The 21,644-nt window shown below is 34.9% G+C and overlaps 1 protein-coding gene across 2 annotated transcripts; it reads left to right on the top strand.

The window, feature by feature from the left end:
• The first annotated feature begins 6,528 nt into the window (after nucleotides 1-6,528).
• On the top strand, nucleotides 6,529-11,708 carry LOC104104760 (GDSL esterase/lipase LTL1-like). 2 transcript variants are annotated; one of them, XM_070175143.1, is made up of 5 exons: nucleotides 6,529-6,836; nucleotides 7,996-8,123; nucleotides 9,117-9,359; nucleotides 10,640-10,892; nucleotides 11,268-11,708. In XM_070175143.1, the coding sequence occupies exons 1-5, from the start codon at nucleotides 6,584-6,586 to the stop codon at nucleotides 11,390-11,392; spliced, it is 1,002 nt and encodes a 333-aa protein (XP_070031244.1). In that variant the 5' UTR covers nucleotides 6,529-6,583; the 3' UTR covers nucleotides 11,393-11,708. The 2 variants fall into 2 exon arrangements, with proteins under 2 accessions (XP_070031244.1, XP_009611210.1); XM_009612915.4 differs by having other exon boundaries at nucleotides 6,531-6,836; nucleotides 11,251-11,708.
• Nucleotides 11,709-21,644: the final 9,936 nt, after the last annotated feature.

The following is a 21,644-nucleotide window of genomic DNA, read 5'->3' as shown; positions in this document are numbered from 1 at the left end:
TATTCACATATGGGTTCCAGACTCGATATTTTAGGTCCAGTAGCACCAAGGTATCCTGAATTCATGTGTTCATGATGAGAAATTTTTTCCGATTTATCACTCAATAGGTCTGTTATTTTAAATTTTAGTTTTATTATTTATAGGTTAGTCTATTATTTATATGTTAGTTTAATATTGTATATGTTAGTTTTATTATTTTGCATGTTAGTTTTATTATTATATATGTTTGTTTTGTTACTTACTTATTTTTTACTATAATAAAATTATATAATTAATTTTTATAATTATACAAGATTTAATTATTAAATATTTATATATGGGTTCGGAGCTCGATATTTGAGGCCTAGTAGCACCAAGGTATCCTGAATTCTTGTGTTCATGATGAGAAATATTTTCCGATTTATCACTCAATAGGTCTGCTATTTTAAATAATTAATTTCAATAACTAAGAAGATACTACGCTAAAGGGCACTATATTTTACTACGCTAAAGGGCACTACATTACAAATACGAGCACTACATTAGGCCACAAGATACCACTACAGGGAACTAAACTAATAATTTATCTATTTTACTAGACTTTTAGCAAATAAATAATCTAAAGCGGATAACAACAAAAAATTAATTTAATAAAAACATATTCACGAAAATACATATACCACAGTAAAAAGTAACTTATTAATATTTTTTTAACAACTAATAACAATTTCTCTATTTTACTAACTTTTTAGCACACTAATACTATAGTCCGGATAAAAACTAACAAATTAGTTAAATCGCAAAACAATCACAAAATAACATAGAGCACATTAAAAATAACTAATATGCATTTTTTATACGAGTTTTAACAAAAACTAAGTCGGAATACCTCGATTTAAGGTTTTCGAAAAGTTGAAAATTTGGTGATTTGGAGCCGAAACGAGCAACCCACTACTAGAATACGCCTTAGCAAGGATGTGGGACCGAGAATCTATACTTTTTGTGGAACCGGTAGGCTCCACTCGAGCTTTTTTCGTTGAAAATTGAGGGGAGGGGGGGGGAGAGGGATGGACCGCTATTTTGTTTTTTTTTTTGGGGGGGGGGGGGGGGGAGGAGTTTCTGATTTGGTGGGGAAGGGAAGGTGACGGGTTTTTATGTGGGTATAACGCCTTTTAATTAAGATGCTATATTATAGCATCTTAATAAAATGCGCTATACCTTATCGCTCTTTTCAAGTTCAACTATAGCACCTTTTAAAAGGGCGTTATATATATTTTGGTCACTACATTATTTTTCCATACATTTTGGTTCTTTAAGTCCAAAAGAACCACATTTTGGTTCTAGACTCGAGATTTCACTCATCTGTACACTTTTTAGCTCTCTACTAACTTGATCATCCTACACTCTTGGCAAGTGTAACTAACAGTCCTATAACCTAGCATTCACATAGTTTAACTTATAAAATTTGCATATAAATGTATTTTGCACAATATTTTTGTTAATTTTCTTTTTGGGATTCAATGAAAATTCAAGAACTTGTTCATATTATATTCAAGAACAAGTTCAAGAATGCTTGGTTATATTCAAGAACAAGTTCAAGAATGCTTGGTTATAGAACTTGTTCATATTATGTTCAATTTTCCTTTCCATAACCAGCAATATAATATGAACAAGTTCACATAGGTGAGTAAATAATGGATAGAACACAATGTAAAAGATAGATTTATATAAGTTATATGATAGGAGCGGATGCAACCCTAAGTACTGGGTTCATATGAACTTAGTAACATACATACATACATATATACATACACACGCACGCACACACACAGGTGCGTGTGTGTATGTATGTGTGTGTGTTTGTGTGAAAGTGCACTAAATTTCAACAAATAAATAATAGATCTAAAGTCATATTCTTAAAGGTCAAACCAATCAAATTTAATTCCTAGATCCATTTTTAGATAGCAATTAGCTAGTTCGGAATACGCTTTGGTCATGTTACTATTTTAAATATGCTTTTTAGGATCAGAGTCTTTTACGCCCTAGTAGAAATTTTTATGCAAGTACATAAAATATAGAATTTCTAGTACTTTTTATTTTATTAATGTATACTATTGGCTTGATATAAATTTTTATTGGAAAAATATCCTTAATGAGGATTCATATAGAACCCGTTTGGAGTGTAGACATGGGCGAATCTACCTTATGAGGTAGGGGTACCACGGCATCCGCTCGCTTTGCTAAAATTCTTATTATATGTACATAATATCTCTGTGGAGAAACGTATATATGTATAGAGTGGCACCCAAAAGTCACAAAGTGGAAGCGGGTGCTATTGGTTCAGCCTTCCCTTTGAAGGCTTTCTTTGGCCTCATGAAAGCAAGTTTGATTCCCTATTGGAGTAGCTCTTTTGATTTTTTATTTTTTCTACTTATTAAGATTTCCTTTATTTTCAGTTGAGCCCTAGGGCCTCACCTCTTTTCCTTCTTTTTCGGTTTTTTTCCTCTTTTCTTCCTTTTATTACTTGCTAAGTCTTTCTTCTTTATTTTTTTAACTTTCAATCCTCATTTTGTTTCTATCATTATACCTTACTTTATGAATAATTATTTTCTATAGGTAATTTGAATTAATTTTAATTAGCATATAATTTTTTTTTATTTTTAATGAAACGATATTAATTTATATATTGGAATATAATTTGAGCAATATCTTCTATTGAGTTTTGAAACACAATTAAATGGCTTGATTGATAGTAGTTTTGAGTCGAATATCATAGGTTGAATGTTGAAAGTTTTTCTTTGAAAATAATTGTCATATAACTCAACAATTAAGATGGAAAAATAAATAAAGAACAATACAAGTAAATTAATCTAGTCAAACAAAGAATATATAGTGTAGTTAAGCTACTCTTTAAGCAAGTATTTATATTGGAGGCGCTCTTTCATGAAATATTATTTTCGTTTGTATTTTTATTTAGAATGTGTTTAAATTAAGCGTTAAAAATTGAACTAAAATAACTTATTTGCTTTGTGAATGAAAGGCCTATTCAAATTAACCAAAAACTAAACGAACCGACCCATTATTCCTAATCTGTCTTTGTAGTTACTAACATCTATTCTATATGCATAACATGATGGCACCCACAATATTCGAATCCTGGATCCGCCTCTGAGTGTAGAAGCATACTTGTTATTGTCGTTGGTGGAAGACATAGCATCTTAATTTCCAATTTTTTCCCTTGTTTTCATGGAAAAGTTTAAGCTATTAATAACCTTTCTTTTAGAAATATTCTGATAAAGCACATATTGCTACTCGCTACTTTTGCATGTGCAAACACTGCGAATGAAATCCTAATTTGGAATTTAATACTTTAGCATCACCATATTAATAAAATATTCCACATCTAAAATGCATTCATGGCCAAGACGTTTTGAATGTTATATATCACTACTAGAAATTCGGTAAAAATCGATTAACGTTGGTCGGTAATAGCCAAAAACCGATCAAAACGCGATCATTTACGTGTGGACGGTATTTTTGTGGTCGGAAAGGAATACCGACCAAAGTTGGTCGGAAATTACCGACCAACTTTGGTTGGTCAATTAAATTCAAAAAAAAATATTGCAAAAAAAAATCGACCAAAGTTGGTTGGTATTTTAATTATGTAATAAAATGATTCACCATCTGGGAATCGAACCGGGGTCTGTACTGTGGCAGGATACTATTCTACCACTAGACCATTAGTACATTTTGTTTTAAGACTGTCTTTTATTTGATTTATACTCTTTAATTGTATTTTCGCACGAAAATAACCGACCAAAGTTGGTCGATTTTATTAAAAAGTAAAATTACCGACCAAAGTTGGTCGGTTTTATTAAAAAGTAAAATTACCGACCAAATTTGATCGGTTTTTTTAAATGACCCGCCGAATTAACCGACCAATTTTGGTCGGTTTTTTTAAAATTAATTTTTATTTATTTTAATTGAAAAACCGACTAAAGTTGGTCGGTTTCTTGAAACATAAATTTTGCGGGACTCAAAAATAGTTTCCCGCATTTTTGCGCCAAAGAAAACCGACCAAAGTTGGTCGGTTTCGTAAAAAAAAAAAAATATTTTGAAAAACCGACCAACTTTGGTCGATTTTTTGGTCGGTTTTTTGACCGACCAAAATTGGTCGGTCGACCTTTGTCGGTTTTTGCCGAATTTCTAGTAGTGTATCACCGTTGAAGTCATTAACAAAAGCATCAATCTTAATAAAGCAAAACAATAGTTATGTCTCGTGATTCGTGACAAAAAGTCTTAGATTCATTTGTAACAAACCACATCATCATGTGCTTATATTTGTCTAACTGATGTAACATACTTTTTAGCTTTAGATTGAAACTTCCAACAGCATAATTATTAGCAAGGGGATCACCTAACCTAGACATTTATACCTCGTAATATTAATATTGACCCTGAGTTGCTAACAATGGGTGATTGATATTGACTAAATTTGGCATTTTATGTCAATTTTCAAATGAGTTTACCAAATCAAAAGCTCCTTGCACGTGGACAAAATCAAGAACTTTTTATAGCCGGTTTGGCCAAGCTTCTCGATAGGCCAAAAATGTTTTTGTTTTCTTTCTCAAAAGCACTTTTTCTCCTAATTTGAGGTGTTTGATCATGCTTTTTTGGGAAAAAATGTATTTTTGGGAAGAAGCAGAAATAGTTTATGAGAAATGAAAAAAAATAGTTTTTTCCCAAAAGCAGAAGCAGAAGCAGTTTTGACTTTTCTACTTATCAAATATACCCTTAACAAAATATAGTATATATCAAAATAAACGTTAAACCTAATACTAGGATATTAATGTATAAATATTTCTTATTATTTTTATGATAACTTTTAATATATAGTGACTTTAGGGGTGAATGCTTTTATATTTGTTGAATGATTTTTAATATATTTAACTTATATTAAAAGAATTAAGTACTTTTAAATTTTATTTTTATATTTTACTTAAATAAAATAAAAAGATTTAATTATTGCCTGTAATAATAAATTTTTAAGATTATTTATTTACTAATAATATTAACTATTAAGTAGGCGTTTGGACATAAGAATTGTAAAATTCGAAAAAATGGTGAAAACGTTTTTCAAGTGAAAATAATATTTGATGTTTAGAGTTGTGTTTGGACATAAATTTCAGTTTGGGTTGTTTTTAAAGTTTTGTGAGTGAAAATTTTGAAAAATAACTTTTTGGAGTTTTTCAAATTTCGAAAATTTCCAAAATGCATCTTCAAGTGAAAATTGGAAATTTTATGAACAAACGCTGATTTCGGAAAAAAGTCAATTTTTTTGGAAAAAAACTTCCATCAAATTTTATGTCCAAACGGGCCCTAAGTAAATCTATTCATGTCCTAATTCGTAATTTGATACTTAAAAAACACTTTCTGAAAAGTTTGGCCAAACACAAATTGTTGCTCAAAAGTGTTTTTCAGAGTGATTAGCCAAACACAAACTGTTTCTCTCCAAAAGTACAAAACACTTCTAAAAAAAAGCCGATTTCTACATCTTGGCCAAATAAGCTATTAATCAGGTTCATTCCTTTTTGCCTCGAACAATAAAAGTTGAAATTAAATCTGTCATTTCCTCATAGGAAATATTTTCTTAACTAGTGATATCCACGTCTCTTAGAAATTCTAAGGTAGGGTTTTTGGAGAAAAAAAAGAATCAAAAGCAATATTTAAAAGGTTTATGTAATAAAGCAAGATAATATTTTTTTATTCTATCTTATCCTATAAACTAAATCTTGAGCAAACAACCCATCAACTGAAGTTAAAGGAAGTGATAACCCAAAATAAAAAGAAGACGATGTTAATTAAATTAGCATATTCTAATCTAGTTTGTGGAGTTGACTTCGGTACCCAAATACTTCTTCCTAATTAAAGCTACTTGAATAGCACAAAGGGAAAGCAAAATGTTAAGAATCAACTAATAATTGGATATATTAGCAATAGATTTATTAAAAGATGAATCAACATCATTAGAATAAGCTCCATTAATATTCTTCTAAAAATTTCGGGTATGGCCTACTGGTTAATGAAGTGGATTAAAAATCATAAGGTCTCATATTCAAATATTAAATAATTTTTTCTCATATGTCCGAGCTTTGATAGCTAGAGTTACTCGGTACTTGTATTGATGAGGTAAATATTTCGTGAAATTAGTCAAAGTACATGCAGCCTGGATCCGACACCACGGTTATCAAGAAAATATCCTTCTAGAGATCCCTCCCAACTTTTTTGGCTCTTTACTCATAAAAAATAGATATATGTTCTTCAGAAAGGGGGGGGGGGGGGGAACCCACAAAAAGCCACCCACTTATAGAATATGGAGAATAACTGCAATTAGGCAGCTTTGCTTCAAGCAGTGGTCCTTTATGTTCATTAACACCATCTACTATAGTGTACTCTCTTACACTGATGGTAGTTAGAAGAAAACATTTATTGAGGGTTTCACTCCTCAACTTGCCTTATTACTACTATATAATGGCCAAGAAATACTTGTATTCACCACAGCAATTTTCTGTTAGGCAAAAAAATTACTCCTCTATCAAAACTCATGACTAAAATGATGAGTTGTTCATTCTCTTCATTTTCATGTACTATAATTTTAGTGCTTTCACTTTTTGCTTCTTCACTTCAAGTTGAAGCTCGAGCTTTCTTTGTTTTTGGTGATTCACTAGTCGATAATGGTAATAATAACTACCTAATCACAAGTGCAAGGGCTGATTCTCCCCCTTATGGCATTGATTACCCTTCTCATCGCCCCACTGGTCGCTTCTCTAATGGCCTCAATATTCCTGATATCATAAGTATGATTTTTTCTGCATTTAATTTTCTAGTTTAGATTAATTATTAACTCATTTCCTGAAAGAAATATGCTAGTTATGATTTAAATTGTGTACATTGGCGGCAGTGGCGAAGCTAGGAATTTTTTAAGGGTGTTCAAATTTAAAAGCAGTGAAAAAATTTCACGATAAAGGGTGTTCAGTATGTGTTATATACCTCTAAAACGCAATATTTTACCTATGTACACAGTGTAATTTTCGACGAAGGGACCACCCTTATGACCATGTGGCTTCGCCACTGATTGACGGTGCAAATATTTTTACATTATCAATGCAATTTAATCAATTATAATATGTTAGTTATCATCTTACCAGAGTTTAAATTATATATACCTCATAGTTTTAAAAAAAAAAAGGTTTTACACTATCATATCAGATTAGTCGGTTATCACAAGTTATTACTCTATTTATTAGGATGTCATATCAGGTTTGGTATGAAGAGTTATTTGTTGATATAGGTCAACATACCTGATATAATAAGTATGATTTTTTCTGCATTTATTTTTCTAGTTTTTGATTTATTATTAACCCATTTTCCTTAAATAAATATGCTAGTTATGATTTAAACAATGTACATTGGCGGTGCAAATATTTTTACACTATCAATACAATTTAATCAACTATAATATGTTAGTTATCATCTTACCAGAGTTTAAGTTATTTATACCTCATAGTGTAAAAAAAACGTTTTACACTATCATTTCAGTTTAGTTGGTTATCACATGTTATTACTCTTTTTATTAGGATGTCATATCAAGTTTGGTAAGAAGAGTTACTTGTTGATATAGGTCAACATACCTGATATAATAAGTATGATTTTTTCTGCATTTACTTTTTCGGTTTTTGAATTATAACTCATTTTCTTAAACTACTTTTTAGTTATGCACATTAGTAATGTGAAGATTTTTTATATTAGCAATACAATTATCATATTATAGCATGTTAGTTATCATTCTTTATAGGGTTTCAATTATATACTGACAAAATAAAGAATTCAGTTAAACTTAAAAGTTTAAACAGTATTACATTGTTAGTGCGCAAGAAAATTAACTTTTTTGTTGGATTATCAATTACGTAATATTTATTATAGAGATAATGTGCTAATAATGTACTATTTTTTTAGGTGAGCAATTGGGTATGGAGCCAACATTGCCATATTTGTCTCCAGAGCTCACAGGAGATAAGCTTCTTATTGGGGCAAATTTTGCTTCTGCTGGAGTTGGAATTCTCAATGACACTGGCATCCAGTTTGTATGTGTCTTTAAATTTAAACATCACATTTTTCATTCTTGTCCTTGTATTGTTATTATTTTACTCTTTTTTGGAGTGAACTATAAGTAATTTCTTGCTAGAATGTAATTTTTCCTCTGCCACATTTCATTCCTGCCCTACGTACTAAGGTACTAACGTCTAACAGGGAAAATAGCCGGTGAATATATATTTTTTGAATATTAATATATACTATAAATATAATATACATATTTTATACATTAATATATATTTGATTTGAAGCAGTAATTATTTTTTACGAACAGACCAAATGTGTTAAAGGCCCATCAGTCTTATATCAACAGTTCTGCTTTCCTTTTTTTTTTTTTTCCTTTTAAAATTGGCATGCCGTCCTTCGAAAATTCCAAAATTGCGTTGGAAAAAAATACATATTCCTTTTTTACCTAAAACTAATTCTGGAAGATTAATTTAATTATCTTTGATAGAGGAGCTTCGTCCAGCTTCGGAACCCCAGATTACCATTATTGCAAGATGCAAGCTTTATCGTTATTTAATTCATGTTTCTCGTCACAACTTGAATAATGGATTCTTGAATTATTGGATATCATGCACATAGCACTAGAAAGATTTTTGTCGTGTCAACCAGTACTATATAGTATATTTCTTTAGTCATAAAAGAAAAACGTACTTTAAGTTCCATGTCATCATTTAATATGTGCAAAAGAAAACACTCATACTAGTAACACAAGATTTCTTAATTCACTTAGACCGAAATGTGAACTTATTTGATTGGGCACGGAGTTTTAAAAAAAAAAGATTTTTGAACTTGTGATGTAAAATGAGGCACATATATTTTGTGTGGTTCATTGCATAAAGGTAAATTGTTTCCAAATAAGGAAATGGATCATTCTTTTTGGCACAGACTAAAAAGGAAATATGTTCACGTAAATTGAAACGGAAGGAGTATTATATATACGTTCTCGACTTGTTTTGATAAGTTTATTGTATTTTCAGTTGAATATAATCCGAATTGGGAAACAATTGGAGTATTTTGAACAATATCAAAGGAGGGTAACTGCAGTAATAGGAGCAGAACAAACTCAGCAGCTAGTGAATAGCGCTCTTGTCCTCATAACTCTTGGTGGCAATGACTTTGTTAATAACTATTACTTGGTCCCTTTCTCTGCAAGATCTCGCCAATTTGCCCTCCCAGATTATGTTCGTTATCTCATCTCTGAGTACAGAAAAATATTACAGGTAATGAAAGCCCTTCCCATCTCACTCTTTCCACATTTTTTCTTTTTTGGTTTCTTTAGGGTGGGGGTATCGGTTGCGTGTATTATTAACGAAGAAGAATTTAAGTTATATATAGTTACAGAGGCAGATCAAGGATTTTAACACGACGGGGGCACAATATTCTGTTCAGTCAATGCCCCTAAAGGCTTTTAGCGTTCAGGTGTCAAGTGATTTAAATTAACCATTTTCAAAGTATACACATATACTTATATAAGATTTTTTACTGAAGTTTATGGGGTCCAGTGATCCCTCAACATTACACATAGATCTGCCTCTGTTTTAACATTAATTGATAACATGATAAACATTAAATGATAATATAATTATAAAATGATAACTTGCTATCACATGTTAAAATTCGGTATATATAACTGAAATCTTTTGTTGAATTAATCAAGTTATTACTTTATGCGTAGTGTTTTAGTGAAATTACGATGAAGATATATAGTAGAATAATGAAGTTTCGCAGGGTGGTAAGTGGATTGTGCAGCATTACTATATAAGAAAGGGGCTATGCATTTATGCATGCAAATCATGACAAGTTGTAGTAAAGCCATAATGTGATGAATGCTTGGTTGGTGAGACAGACTAACATTTCACATGATCATTAAGACCCCTATCTGAAAATGTGCATTTATTAGATAGAAAAAGATGTACCAAACAGTTAGGTCCCGTATGAGTAACTTTCGACATGTTAAAATCATGGCATATTTATTGGATAATTATACTCAACAACCTAGAATTGCAATTGTCTTGACAATAGTCGTACTTTTGAAATATTTTCAAGATAGTGATTAGCTTATGACTTGCTATTATAAGACTTGATTTCCAAGCTAGTCACCAATTAAAGGTTCCCTCTCGTTTTAATTTTACCATAGCCACCTACAAAAGTTTTAAAATTAAATATATAATTAACATTCTGTCTTGTCCTTTTAATCTATCACTTAAATCCAAAAATAATATTTGGTCCAAGCTAGTCACCAATTATTCTTACATAAATCATTGTTTTTTGAACATAATAAAAAGAAAAGAGTATCACACAAATTGGAAGAGAGTATATAGTTACTATTACTTACTCATAAAAGATAAGGATGCTTTAGTTAAATATTGGTATGATTAATGTTATTAGCTAATTTTTTTACGGGTATGTCAAAACCTTAAGCTACGAAAAGAAAGACTTCCTTTGAGATTCTTATGTTTCCTTTTTACCACTTACTAAAAGAACCAAAAAAAAACTGCAGAAGCTGTATGAGTTGGGAGCAAGAAGAGTGTTAGTGACAGGAACAGGACCAATGGGGTGTGTGCCTGCAGAATTGGCACAGAGGAGTCCAACTGGCGAATGTGCAGTGGAACTGCAGCGTGCAGCCTCTTTGTTCAACCCTCAATTGACTCAATTATTGAGTGATCTCAATTCTCAACTTGCTGCTGATGTCTTTGTTGCTGCTAACACCTATGCTATGCACATGGATTTTGTCTCTAATCCTCAGGCTTATGGTAATCTCAACAAACACCAATTGGCCATTTTTATGTGATTTATATTTCCTTATATATACAAATGTTGAGAACTCGAAAACTTTAATCAAAAAGATATTTAATACATATGCGGCGCCTGTATATCATGAATTTGATTTGTTGGTTTGGGTGTGCACGAGATATACTTTTGCAGCTTATCTAAGGTGTTTAACTGACAGTTTGTGCCAGCTTAACGTGCCTATCTATGTGTTTAGACAAAGTTAAACTATAATGATTACACAACCCATAGGATCTAGTGTACCAGTAATAAAATTTTAATGATGTTACTTGTTGCAAAATAGTGACATGCATGTAACAAGTGGGTATTGGATTTGAGCAGGGTTTGTGACATCAAAGATAGCATGTTGTGGACAAGGACCATACAATGGGATAGGACTATGCACACCCTTATCAAATCTGTGCCCAAACAGGGACTTATATGCATTTTGGGATCCATTCCATCCTTCAGAAAAGGCCAATAGGATCATTGTGCAGCAGATTTTGACTGGTTCTTCCACCTACATGAATCCCATGAACCTCAGCAGCATTATGGCTTTGGACTCCAGGACCTAATTATCCTCTATAGTCTATATTATTTCTCCTTTTTATCATTATTTATGTCTTGCTTCATGTTGAATGTGGTGCCATAAACTAGTATTGGATCGTTACTTTTTTGTTATATTTATAAGTATCATAAAAATAGAAGAGTGATGTTGCTTTGATATATGTATGTGCGGAATGGTTCTTGATTTAGCTTCATAAAGTCTTCATTGTTAATGGAATTTCAGTTTCCATCTCTGCTCAAGTTTTCCATATTTAAAGCCTTAATTTGTTCTTTGGAAGGTGCCCCTCACCCATAGACATTTTTAACCAATATATCTCCGACATAAGCTTTTATTTTCATATTTTCCTTACTGTAATTCTGATTCTAATTCTTGGATAAAAATTAGTTCCATGAAATTTTTCATCTCAAACTATCTCCCAACCCAAACAAAGTTGGTGTTTATCCGTAAAACGGTACAATTGAATTTGTACGTGGTTAATAGACAAGTGAATTAATTTGATCCCAAAATGATAAATAAATTAAACAAGAATGTAAGACTTAGCGTTGAAATCGAGATAAGACAGTTGAAATCTTGATTCCGGGAGCCGACCTTCTGGAGGCAGTAGTAACAATATTAATAAGCAAGAAGATGAAATATTATTGAGCTTTTGAACAAAGTATAGTATTAGCTTGTCAGAAAATTCGTGTCCTTCACAATGGTTGTTGAGCCTCTATTTATAATTGCACCTAGGGAACAAGGTCTTAGGATCAAGCCCTTCTTAAATGACAATTATGAGGGCCATTGAAGAATATGTAACGGTAGGCAGTGAATGCCATATTCTCTGTAACGGACTATATACTTAATGCTATAGAATATTCTCCATTAAATGCTACCGGGTGGCAGACATTTATTTAACCTTCATGAACACCATTTCCTTCGGGAACAAACGAGATTGTTGCCTTCGGACCTGGTTGCCTTTTGTCTTCGGCTCCACGTGTGGCACATGTGCCAAGCAACAGTCCGCCCTTCGTTACCAAGTCTGCCTGGCACATGTGAGCCCTTCTGTGTGGCGGACTATTCCTTGTCTTCGGCGTCTATGTCAGGAGATGGGAGAAGATCTATTCCTGGCTCGACTAATGAACCTTTATTCACCCAAGATTTTCCGTGGGGGGAATGATAAACTTTAGCAAATGCGGTCACCATGCTTTGCTAACTAGCATGGATGATGATAACGATCATGGGTGGATGGAGCGGTTTGTTGCGGTCACCACCAGGGACATCATCCCGGCCACGATTCCATCCTCTCCTGAATTATGGAACCGCACTCGTAAGTACATCGTCTATCTTTCTAGTTAAAAATTGTCCTATGATATTGTTGATCCTTCTTTTATCACTATTTTAGCAACTCGGTGGACACCACATAGGGTTGAAGGCTTGGACCAGTGGGTCTAGAAGATTCTGGATGTCACTACGCCTGAGATTTGCAAGTGGAAGGAACTGGCCCTTAAATATTGGTGGAAGGCCAAAAATCATGGTAGGTTGAACTTATGTGGTCTTCACTTCTCGTATAAGAAATATTGTGTGACCTTTCTTTTCTACAGAATTCAGGTCTTCCGCAGGGCTCTGTTACCGTCCTCGAGGAGGATGTTCTAGCTGATCTGGCTAACGCGATGAGGTTGCTGCAGGAGCTTTTACCCGAACAGGTGTCACCAGGCCTGCTTCCGATGCAAGTGCTTCTTCTTGGAGTCTCCGACCAGAGAAAAAGCAACAAAAAGGCAACGTTCATCCGTGGCCGAGGGTAAAAATAAAAAGTCGAAGAACGTTGTGCCCGAGCCATCCGCGGACACTGTAGTGATGAGCGTCGCGCCCGAGCCAGCCATAGATACTGTGGTGATCGATGACGATGGAGGAGCCAGTGATGAGGGGGCTTCTCTACTTAGAAGATGACGACCTTCTTCAACTTAACAGAATGCTCAATCTGTTGAGCTAGTTACGCCAACCGAGGACGACGCCCCGACGCTTTGGAAGGAATATGACATGTTGGATGATGCTAGTTCTCGCTTTCGAGTCCCAGTCATCGTTCCTGGTACCGTAAGGCTGGTTGTCGGGTCTCTTCCGTCTTTGATTGATGATCAACCAATAACTAGCACTACATTTGTCGCAGCTGCTTCTCAACCCACAACACCATCATCTCCATCTCCTTCTTCTTTGACCTTGCCTTCGCCACCAACAACTGCTACATCATCTTTATCGGCCGATGTCGTATGAGACGAAGTCTGCCTGGCACATGTGAGGCTTTCTGTATGGTGGACTGTTGCTTTTCTTCGGTACGCTTCTGTACATTTTTTTGTACAGATCCAGGTACTTCCTACCATACCAGGTACCAGTGAGCTAGTACGTATGTGGAGACTTCAAGGTACATTTTCCAGCGTTCGCAGACCTCGGATCCCCATATGTCTTTATTATATTGTTTCCTTATCCTCATTAGACTCAGATGTATAAGGATATTTGGTATTTCTCTTTAGAGCTTGTGACTTATATCTACTGGGTTTTTGGGAGTTGTTTATACTTGAGTTATAGTTTTTAGTTACTATAATTGTTGACGTTTTGAGTTTTAGCTTAATATTTTAGTTATTCTGCATACTTGTTAGGCTTACCTAGTCTTAGAGACTAGGTGTCGTGACGACATCCCACAGAGGGAAATTGGGGCCGTGACAAGTTTGTATCAGAGCTCTAGATTCACAGGTGTTATGAGTCACAAGCAGGTTTAGTAGAGTATCGCAGATCGGTATTGAGACGTCTTACCTATCTTCGGGAGGCTATGAAACTGTTAGGAAAAGCTTTACTTCCTTGATTTCTTATCGTACGAAATGTTTGACTTCAGATTCTAAATTTTTGTCTTTCTACTCTCTCACATATGGTGAGGACACGTACAACTGAATCAAATGAATAGACACCCACACTCCCTACTAGAGCCGCGAGAGGCCGGAGCCATGGTAGAGGCCGAGGACATCCACGTGGTGCAGCTAGAGTACCCGCACGAGCTGCTATAGGGGAGCCATCAGTAGCTCCAGTTGGAAGGTAGGTACCTGAGACGCCTGCTACTGCACCAACCCTGTCACAATCTTCCTTATATCACCGCGTGAGCCTTGCATTTATTTTAAAAACATTTTTTTTCCAAAATAGCTACACGCATTTTAGATCCCTTATCAAGCCTCGTGGCTTCAACTAATTCCCTTACTAGAAATACGCGTATAAATCCCACCTTATCTTACTGCATGCATTTCAATACTCACCCTTATACCACCTCATGTGTATCAATATCAAAATACAATAATCAACTCGTACCACACGTGCCCATATGCCACAACATTGCCAGAATCAACAATACCAATGTTATCACAACACATAGCCCACGACTCACCATAATATGTAAAAAAATCCAAATGACAACAAAATGAATCAGAAACAACTCAACAATAAAAATATCCCCATAATCAACAACTTCAGCCACAATGTGTCAATAGCTTTCACAACTACAACTTCAATAACTCAACAATGGAGAGAATAACATGTAACAACAACTAAAAATAAATGCATATAAGAGTAACCTTGAGAATGAAAACTAGAGCATGTATTAACAACTTCAATTAAAGAATGTAAGACTAAGCTTGACAACGAAAATACAACAAATAATAATAACTTCAATCAAGTGCTTATACATAGCCTAAGAGTATAAACATGTCAAATACCACATATAAGCCCGTGTACACACTCGTCACCTCGTGTACACGTCTTTCACATAGTTTAAATAGTACAATCAACCCAAATTCTAACGGTTATTTCTCCCACACAAAGTTAGACAAGATACTTACCTCAATTAGGTCAAATTGATACTCAAAAATACCTTTTCTTAAAAAATTCACCTCCGCTCGGCTCAAATCTAGCCAAAAATGACTTAATAATATCAAACAATGCAAGAGAAACCAATTTCAATTAATATAGCTATGATCTATATACAATTCCCCAAAAGTCAACCCCGAGCTTGTGCAGTCAAAATTCGAGTCCAAGGGCTCCACTACCCATAACCCCACGAGTCCATATATCTGAATCCAATTCGACTCTCAAATCTCAATTTTTAATTTTTCAAATCATAGAAAAACTTTCCAAAAATTTCTCTTAGATAGTCATGAATTTGATGTTAAATCTCGTATATAATCATTTAGTATAATTGGAAATTAATCAAAATCAGTTACCCAATAGTTTGGTATGAAAATCTCTCCACAAAATCGCCTCTTACTGAGTCTAGGGATCGAAAGTGAAAAAATGAAGCTAAGTCCTGAAATACTCAGCTATAAAAAAGATGCAGATGTCATATTTGTGACCTGGTGTTCACAAGTGCGAACCCCACTGTAACGACACGATCGGTCGTTTTGAGCTCTAGCACATCATTCAGCTGTTTCGGGATGTTCAGAGTTGATTTGGAAAGCAAATTCTAACTTTGAAAGCTTTAAGTTGAAAAATTTACTAAGGTTTGACTTTTGAGTAAAGACCTCAGAATTGGGGTTTGAAGGTTCCAATATGTTCGTATGATGATTTCAGACTAGGACGTATGTTCGGGTTGAGTATCGGATCACAGGGGAGCATTTCGGCGCTTATTATGGAAGGTTGGCATTTTAAAGGTTTAAGAATTTCATAAGTTTGGTTTGAAGTGGGTTTTGATGTTATCGATGTCAGTTTGGAGTTCCAAGCCTTGGAATAGCTTAGTTATGTCATTTATGACTCGTTTGTGAAATTTGAAGTCATTCCGGATTGATTTGTTATGTTTCGGCACAAGATATAGAGTTTGTAAATTTGAAAATTTATAAGTTTGATTCGAGGCGTGATTCATAATTTTGATATTGTTTGACGCGGTTTAAGGCTTTGACTAATTTCGTATTGTATTTTGGGATGTGTTGGTATATTTGGTAAAGGTCCCGAGGGCCTCGAGTGGTTTCTGGATGGTTAACGGATCGATTTTTGGACTTAAGGAAAAGCTAGAGAATTTCTACTGCTGGTGCGATCGCTTCTGCAGAAGCCTGGTTGCAGAAGCGACCTCGCAGAAGCGAGATGGGCTTCATAGAAGCGGCCAGGGACGACTAAGGCAGGGGTCACTAAAGCAGGCATATGGACAGCAGAAGCGAAGTCACACCTGCGGCGGATCGATCGCAGAAGCGGAAAGTGTGAGGGAGGGTTGCTTCGTAGAAGCGACAGTGTTGCCGCAGAAGCGAGTCCGCAAAAGCAAACTTTTTGTCCGTAGAAGCGAGGGAAGTCGAATAAGAGAGGAGGAGCATCACATATACGGAGCCGCATAAGTGGCTAATGGACCGCAGATGTGAAAGGTCGTTGGACAGTTTGTTCTTTTAAGGACGGGATTTGGCCCATTTTCTTTCATTCTCGCTTGGTTTGGGCAATTTTTGGAAAGCTTCAAGTGGAGGTTTTCATTATCTATGGCAAGGTAAGTTATTCTTACCTATTGTGAGTTAAATACTTGGATTCTATAAGGATTTAAACATGGAAATTAGTAGAAATTGTGGGGGTTTTGGTAGAAAACCTAAAAATTGGTATTTTTGAATTTTTACCACAAAATTGGTCATGGAATTAGGAACAAATTATATATTTGAGTTCGTAATATTATGGGTAATGTTTATCTTCAAAAAATTTTGGAATTCGGGCGTGTGGGCCCGAGGGTATAAATTGTTAAATTATACATATTAGGGTATATTTTGATTGGTTTGCATGTTGTTTGACTAGTTTTGAAGAGACATGCATCGGGTTGAGGTGTTTGAGTGGCGTTGGAGCCTATTATGAAACTTCTAAGCGAGGTAAGTCTCCTGTCTAACTCTGTGAGGGGGAAACTACCCCTAGGTGATGTATTTGATATGTGCTACTTGTTGCGGGGATACGTACGCACGATGTGACAAGAGTCTGTACGTATCTAGATTCATGTTATATCCTAGTAGACTTAGGTTCCCGCCATGCTATAACTGTGTTATTTGAGTTGTCTCTTGCCTATTAAATTTCCTTATTTTACGTTGTGACTTGATACTAGACTTGTGTAGAGTGTAGACTTCCTATTGTAGAGATTCGATGGGCTTCATGATTAGCCGCGAAATAAATGTACTCCTCTTAGGAATTTCTCCCGCGTTATGTGTTCTCAACAAAAGGTTTCCCTTTAAAATTTATAACTCACACATATATTCGTGAGTGGGGTCAAGGACCCATCAAAGCTTCTTATTATAATGGGATCGGGCCATTCGCCTCGGCAGTATAATAGATACATTTATGATTCATGTGGGGATTGGTCCGTTCGCCGAGGTAAGATTATGTATCACGCTCTCATGGGAGAGGGTCGTTCGCCTCGGCAATAAAAATAGTTGTATCTATGGTTTTGCAATACTATCATAGATCGGGCCGTACGCCTCGGCATTTCTATAAAATACTCTTATGAAATCGTGCGTAATAATTGATAAGAAACCAGTATATCTGTGAGTTTTCCTAATTTGAACTGTGACGACCTATTAGGTGAGGTCCATCTTATTGGACCACTAGTAAGTGCTGATGTCGACCCCTCGTCACCACTTCTATGGGGTTAGGCTAGATACTTATTAGGTACGCGTTGATTTATGAACTCATGCTACACTTGCTGCACTTATTATGCAGGTACATATATGTCTGGTGGTCTTTTGGGCGCAGAGGCATGGCTATTGCAGGGATTTTACCGTGAGCTGCATTTCATGTTTCAATCAGCAACCTACATAGTCTTCATCAAAGTTATTTATTTTCTATTTTCTAATTTGTATTCCAGACAGATGTTGTATTTTATTATATTTCTTAGTTGATGCTCATGCACTTGTGACATCGGGTTTTGGGGGTTCCTACAAGTTGTTCATCATTGTAGTTTGTGTAAGTATTATCATTCACCTTGTAAATTCTATTTCATACTATTTAATTAATGAAAATTATAATTTTAAAATTTCTAAAATGAGTAAGTAAGTTGATAGATCACCGTTGGCTTGCCTGACGGTGGTGTTAGGCGCCATCATGACCTTTAGCGGATTTTGGGTCGTGACACCCGCAAATGCAAACAAATGATCGCACAAGCGACAAAAAATTCACAAAAGCGAACCTGACAGACACCGCAAATGTGAGAAAAAGGTCGCAAAAGCGGCCTGCCCAGCCTCCAGCTCCCATCGCAAAAATGATCTATAAGTTCAAAAATGCGAACCAAATCTCGCATTTGCGAGACCTGAAGCAAGAACAACTACAAACCTAGTGCAATCCCACACGCGGGGTATGGGGAGAGTAATGTGTATGCAGACCTTACCCCTACCTTATGGAGGAAGAGAGGCTATTTTCGATAGACCCTCGGCTCAAGAACAGTGAAAAGGACACAATAAACAAACATTTGCGAGACCTAAAGCACCAGACCAAAAACCAGCAAAACTGAATTCTTTCAAATACTCCAAAACTTGTCCGAAACTCACCCGAGCCCTGAGGCTCAAAACCAAATATCCACACAAGTACATAAATATCATACGAACCCACTTGTGCGATAAAAATATCAATATAACTTCCGAAATAACCAATCGGACACCAAAACACATGAAAATCACAATAAACTACAAGAACTTCTAAAAACACAATCACACGTCTGATTCCTATCAACCCAATTCAAAATAACACCAAATTTTATAGATAAGTCACAAATGATAAAACGGACCTATTCCAAGTCCCGAAACTAAAATTCGAACCCCATAGCCATAAAGTCAAACCATGGTCAAACTTAGGAAAATTCTAAACTTAAATTGCCAACTTTCGGCATAACAATTCAAATCAACCTAAGGATCTCCGAATTCAATTTCGAGCATATGCCCAAGTCCAAAATCACCGTACGAACCTAAAGGAACCATCAAAACTCCAATCCAAGATCAAATACGCAAAAAGTCAAACTTGGCCAATTCTTCCATCTTTAAGCTTCTAAAATGAGAATCACTCATCCAAATCAATCCCGAACTATTCAAAAATCAAAACCAACAATACACGCAAGTCGCGATACACTATATGAAGATATTCGTGACCTCAAACGAATGAACAAAGTGTAATTGCTCAAAATGATCGGTCAGGTCGTTATAACTTCTCAGATAAGCAAGATGCCATTCCATATCTATATTGTCGAAATATATTGAAGCTACATTAACCCTCTAGAGTATTCCATTTCATCAAGAAAGAAGAATTGTTCTACCTTGCATAACCAAGCCCTGAAGTTGGTACTAATGAAATGAGGGAATTCTAGCTTAGTCATCCTTGCCATGGTAGTTCCTCTTGGAGAAGTGGCTACAAGTTGTTGGCTTATCCCAACAGTATCCCCACCTCCCTGATTACAGGTTGAAGTTTGGCCCTAAACAGGACCTGCAGAGGTTTGAACATGAGGTAAAGCAACACCCAAAGGAAAATGAGATTGAGGCAAAGGGACTAACCCCAAGTGGTAACCAGTTGGAGTATGTTGCGGAACTCTAAACCCTCATTGGTTGTTAGGTACCCAAGTAACTGAGTTACTAGAAAAGAGTGTAGATCTCCCCAATACCATCTGCTTCTTCAACACTCTTCCTTACTTTGTACTTCTTCACAGCTTCAATAGATTCCTTCAGTTTAGCAAAAGCTTTCTCATGTTAGTTTTTAAGATAAGTCTGTTGAACCGCAAATGTTTTGCAATTTCAATAGTCATCCTGTCGAACATAGATTTAATCTCGTCCATATTTACCATAAATTCATCCACATAGTTCAAGAAAGTGCTCTGATACCAAATGTTGCAGCATGAATCGAGCAAAAATATATAAAATGGTAAAGAGCAGAGAAGAATCTAAGTAAACTAACTTGGTTAAGAGATATTTTTGATTAATAAAAACAATGAAAAGGAGAATAGTTACAATTTATACCCTCCAAACCCTAGCTAAATAATCCCAAAGAGCAAAATGAATAAGGATTCAATACAAGACTATAAGACAAATCCGACCAGGAGCTAGATGGTGACATCCCAGGATATTAACCTACCAAATGCGTAAATACATAAACTTCTACTAAAAACTATTGAGGACTAAACTATAACTTAACAGAACTTCTTTTTAACTCCTTAAGTAACAGCTAGGTACTCCTCCAACAACTTGAGTCCAACCACAATCAGCTTTCTTCTATTCTCAGACTTGATTCTGCATCACTTAATGATGGGCAAAAGTTAAAGCAACCGAGCCTATTGAATACAATAACCTATAAAATCTAGAAAATTGTTAACAAAAAATTTTAATAAAAAACCAAATTTTAATATTTTATGAAGGGAAACTTAATTCTATTGGTTGTTAATGTGTTCATTTCTTTCTTAGGCTGCAGTTGATAAGGCTAAAGCTAAAAGTATGAAGTAGAAGATTTCTTAAAGCTCCAGTTGTCATGTGTTGGCTGTATAACATTTTATTGCTTCATTCAGTATGTTTGACTTCAAGGAAGAGTTCAGAACCAGGATTTTTCACTTGGTAAGGTTCTTTTTTCACTAGATAAAAGTTACTATAATTATCAGAAAATATAACTACCTGTATTGCTAACAGTACCCCTACTGCTTTGGCGTGGACCTTTAATTTCTTTTCTCTTCTTTTTCTTTTTTTGAAAATTGTCTATGAGCCATATATTTTCTTATTTATTAAGTATCCCGGAGAAAATGTTGTCAGTATCTTTTAAATAGTTAATTTCAAGCACTAAGGGGTCATTTGGTATATGGGATAAGGATAATAATCCCGGGATAAAGTTTGGGATTAACTTTATCCCATGTTTGATTTGTGGTATTAGCTAATATCGAGATAACTTTTATACTAAAATAGTGGGATTAGTTACTTCATGGGATATCCCACCATTATACCAGACAACCCTTAAAAGAGCATTAAACATGTCTTGTCATTAGTCCAGCTATCTTGTAACTCACCTCTTACGGTTTAACCAATTGAAAAATGTCGTCACGTGAAAAGCTGAACTTGGATGGTAAAATTTGTACTCCTTCCGTTTCAATCTAGATGACACATTTCGCTTATCGAGAGTCAAATTATATAAAGTATGACCAATATTTTAAAATAGTTTTTTTTATCATATTGACATGAGAAAAATT

Source organism: Nicotiana tomentosiformis, chromosome 5 (genome assembly GCF_000390325.3).
Source record: "Nicotiana tomentosiformis chromosome 5, ASM39032v3, whole genome shotgun sequence".
Taxonomy (NCBI): Eukaryota; Viridiplantae; Streptophyta; class Magnoliopsida; order Solanales; family Solanaceae; genus Nicotiana; species Nicotiana tomentosiformis.
Note: the sequence above shows the minus strand (reverse complement) of the source record. Positions and strands in the feature narration are given on the sequence as shown.